The following is a 4,638-nucleotide window of genomic DNA, read 5'->3' on the forward strand; positions in this document are numbered from 1 at the left end:
TAGAGCTGAAAGGGGGATAATGCAGAGCTTCATTTGACATTGAAAGCAAAAACTGCTCCTGTGCTGCTGCAAAAACAGACAATTCCTTTTCTATCTCAGACACCAGACCAGAAGAACCAGACTCCATGATGTAGATGTTAAGGTAAGACTCAATTCAAGTTAATTAAACTGTTGTGTCTATATGCAGTAGAGGCTTAAAAGATAATGTATCAGCCTGGTTCTGCTCAAAATAACTTGGTGGTTTGTTGATAGAATACCCAAAACTAAAAAACCAGCTAAGATGCCATGTCCAGTATTGCCTTCTGATGGTGGTTCAGCTGCCTCTGGTGTCTCAGGAGCAAGCAGTTGTCAGCAGCACTCTAAGTGTGGTGGAGAAGGTGGTGCTGCCCCTTGGAGACTAGCAAAACCAATGCAGCATGTGGGGTGGGATGCATTTTCTTTAAATTTTTTTGATGTTTGCCTCATGTAACATCTCTCCAGGTCTGCACTAGGTGAGCTTCCCTCTTCACCTAAAGAGCTCATCCACAATTTGAGGATGGGTAATGATCACAGGGGAGATCATGCTGCACTGTGCAGAATTTTTAAAACTTGCCTTGACTAATATCCAGAGGTGGATTAAAATCAAATGGGGTATTTCTGCAGGAAAATGGCTTCCTCATCTGCTTTCTGCCAGAACTTTTCCTTCACTGCCCATCTTCTACCCTATCCCAGACAAACACTCTTCTTCCTTTTCCCATCCTGCTCTTCCTATGTCAGGGATGGTTCTTATCTCCCCTCATTCCCTTGACAAGTCTGTAGCTTTCTGTTGCCTGCTGTTCCCCCCTAGCTGGCCCTGAGAGAGGCAGTGAATGGGGTCCCCATGCCACAGAGGAGTCACAGGCCATCTGCCAGTCACTCAGGCGTGTGCTTAATGGTCTGGTGGTCACTTGAAGACCAGGCCACACATAGAGGGATTGGATAAGGAGAAGGGTTGCATGAGAGCCTTGCGGCAACATGCACTACCATTGATTAATAAACATTTCAGAGTGGAGAGCAAAAGTAATGAAACATGAAATAAGGCTGTTATAAAAATTTATTGGAGGATTCACACTGTGGTCATACTTCTGGGCTCTGACTATTATGTTGCTAATAGTTCTGTATTGCTGTTGCCTGGGGTGCCTCAGCTGGTCCTGGGACCTCTAGGTGGTATCTGCAAGTATTGGACCCACACTTCCCTGCGAGTTTCGATTTTTTTTTCCTGTGAGACAGCCCTTATTGCCCACCATATATGTTATTACCCAAAGCTGTTCCTCACCTGGTGTGACCAAGCAGAGCTTCACTGAGTAAAGAAATGGGCAAAAATGACTTTGTATTGTCTATGGATTGTGGAGAAGGGCTTGGTGGTACTGGTGGATGAAAAACTGGACATCAGCTGGCAACATGCGCTCACAGACCAGAATGCCAGTTGTCTCCTGGGCTGCATCACAAGAAGCATGGCCATCAGGTCGAGGGAGGTGATTCTGCCCCTCTACTCCTCTCTGGTGAGACCCCACCTGGAGTCCTGCGTCCAGCTCTGGGGCCCTCAACACAGGAAAGACATGGGACTGTTGGAGCGGGTCCAGAGGAGGCCACAAAGACGGTCAGAGGGCTGGAACACCTCTCCCATGAGGAAAGGCTGAGAGCATTGGGGTGGTTTAGCCTGAAGAAGAAGAGTCTCCAGGGAGACCTGATTGTGGCCTTTCGATACTTAAAGGGGGCTTATAAGAAAGATACTTTTTTAGTAGGGCCTGTTGTGATAGGACAAGGGGTAATGGTTTTAAACTAAAAGAGTAGATTTAGACTAGCTACAAGGAAAATATTTTATTTTTTATGATGAGGGTGGTGAAACACTGGAACAGGTCACCCAGAGAAGTGGTAGATGCCCCGTCCCTAGAAACATTCAAGGTGAGGTTGGCCGGGGCTCTGAGCAACCTGATCTAGTTAAAGATGTTCCTGCTCACTGCAGGGGGGTTGGACTAGATGACCTCTAAAGGTCCCTTCCAACCCAAACCATTCTATGACGCTATGATTCTATGGATCTGGCACATTTATGCATCCTTTCACTTCTCACCTCTGGACTAACGTTAATCCAGAAATCACAGTTAGTAGTATGGAAAACCCTTATAGGAGTGGTTTGTATTATGGCACCGTTAATCTTCAGGTGATCACTGAAGGCACTGAACAGGGTCTTATTGTGTAAACCCCACCTTTAGCCACCTCTGGAGAGTGATCCATCCTAATCTATGTTAGAGCTGGCCCTCAGCTATGTAAAGGCAGGCATGAACATTTGGGTCTATGTTTGATCTACTTACCTTTTATGGTCAATGCAAAGAAACAGGCACTTCTGGGTCATGATTCATCTTGTCCAAAGATAGGCATCAAGAATAATTAGGTGAATCACACTCTAAAACTACTTTTTTCTCTCCACTATAGTGGGAAATTATAAAGGGAGGACCAGGTGATTAGCTTATATGCATACACCCATCCTGTCAGTGTCTCCAGGGAGGTGAGATGATCCTCCTACAGATCTGACAGGTATGATGAATTGCCCTCTGGAGAGTCTTACCCCTTTCCATAGCTTAGGAAACAAGTCAGAGGCAGGCACCTAGCTTACACTAGACGCCTAACTTCTAAGCTACTAAAATGAAATTAAATTACTCCCATCCTGAATCTGTATCTGCCAATACTAAGCAACTATTTTCTTCTGGAACTGTTGGCCATTCTCCAAAAGAGGTATCAAGGATTCAGGAAGCAAATGCAGAGAAATTTCTAGAAGTTTCACATTTCATTTTTGAAAATGTATTTAAAGATTTTTATTTCAAATTATAAGGTTTCTCTTTTGATGATCAATTTGTAACTCCAAAACACAGAACAGATTAACCCTCCTTTGGATTTGGAAGGGTTAACCTGAGTACTCTGATGGCAGGGGGGTTGTGCCTGGCTGGTTGAGGGCAGGTTTGAACCCTTCCTACATAACTCTTTTGTGGCATCAATCTCTTCTACTTCAAGTTCTTGTTTGTCCGAAACTTGAGGAATGAGAGGATCACCTGCTGGAAGTTGTCTCCTGTCACTACATAGAGCAGTAAGTTTCCAAAAGTATTTAATGCTGCTAAAGGTTTAGCTATAACAGACATAAAAAAGAACATGTTCTTCAAGTGGCAGCTAACCGGTCGTACTCGAAGCTCCAGACGAATCCCTCGAAACACATGGAAGGGGAGGAAGCACACATAGAAGACCACCAAAAGGAGGACGGCAAGTCGGCGAGCCTTTTGTTTGTAGCAAGCCTGCGTGTGGGGCCCAGTAGCCAAGGTGTAAATAATTAGTACATAGCACAGAGTCACTGTCAGCAAGGGCAAGAAGAAGGCAAACATGGTCAGCAGCCAGTTATACCACCGACTAGTGTCAAGGTCCTCAGCAGCAGCCAGGTCCGGGCAGATCGTCCTGTTCTGTGTATGCTTCGTAGCAATCAAGATGCCCAAGGGGCTGATGGATGCCAGGGAAATAATCCAAACTACTAAGCTGGTCACCACTGCCCATCTCCGTTTTTGAACAAAAAAGCATTTAACTGGGTGGACAACTACAAAAAAGCGGAAGATGCTGAAGCAGCTGAGGAAGATAATGCCACTGTACATGTTGAAGTAGAAACAAAAGTGAATAAACTTGCACATGAAGTCTCCAAAAATCCAGTTATTTCCATTAGCAGAGTAGTGTATAAAGAAAGGAAGTGTGGCTACATACAATAGGTCAGTGATAGCCAGGTTTAACATAATGATGGTGCTGCTTTTCCAGGGCCTCACCTTGACCAAGTAAATAAAAATTGTCACAATGTTCCCTGGGAAGCAGACCAGGAAGATCAGGCTGTAAAGGATGGAGAGATAGGATTTCAGCTGTAAGAAATCTTCATCCTTGCAGCTTGTCAATGGGTCCCCACAGCCTGACAAAGCAGTGAAATTGCCGGTGCGATCAGATGCCATGTTTGCAGAAATCTTAAAGCTTTAATAAAAAATCAGATTTTTAGTTTTAATTGATTTGTTGGGACAAATACATTCAGTTAAACCTTTGTCACTGGAGCAAATGTCATATGTTTGACAATGCACAGTAGAGGGTGGGAACGGAGATTTGCTAACATACCCAGCTCTGACCTAGACAACCCCACTCAAATGCTTAATTTCACCCTTCCTTCTCTTTTATGTTTAATTTTGATAATGATTAATTTTACTCTTGCTTTATTTAACCTCCTACATTGAAGAAGACAATTACTGCTTACCTGCAAACCTTCAGGAGTAGGAAGCACACATTTAGCGAGCTGGAGTGAGTTTGGGCTTAGATTTTGCAAGTGTGGATTAGTCTTAGCCTTTCAGAAACTAGAACTGTATCCGTATCTTATCTCCATTAATCTGAGCTAATCAGTGTTTTGTGCTCATGAAACCAGAAATGCCATTCAGGTTTTGTGAAAACCAAAAGATGTTAGATTCACATACAAACCTCAGGACCTGATGCTCCCATAACCTGACAATCATAGCTAGTTCCCTGACTATGATGTTATTCTCTTGGAGTTATCAGAGTATAAAACTTGTATAAATGCTTAATTTTTAAAAAAATCAAGCTTCATAGTGACAT

The 4,638-nt window shown here is 43.6% G+C and overlaps 1 protein-coding gene across 1 annotated transcript; it reads right to left on the bottom strand.

Annotated features, from left to right (window-relative positions):
* Positions 1–3,017: 3,017 nt before the first annotated feature.
* Positions 3,018–3,992, bottom strand: OXGR1 (oxoglutarate receptor 1). Its single transcript, XM_075081921.1, has one exon. It carries the CDS (start codon positions 3,990–3,992, stop codon positions 3,018–3,020), a length of 975 nt encoding a protein of 324 aa, XP_074938022.1.
* Positions 3,993–4,638: the final 646 nt, after the last annotated feature.

Source organism: Phalacrocorax aristotelis, chromosome 1 (genome assembly GCF_949628215.1).
Source record: "Phalacrocorax aristotelis chromosome 1, bGulAri2.1, whole genome shotgun sequence".
NCBI classification, from domain to species: Eukaryota; Metazoa; Chordata; class Aves; order Suliformes; family Phalacrocoracidae; genus Phalacrocorax; species Phalacrocorax aristotelis.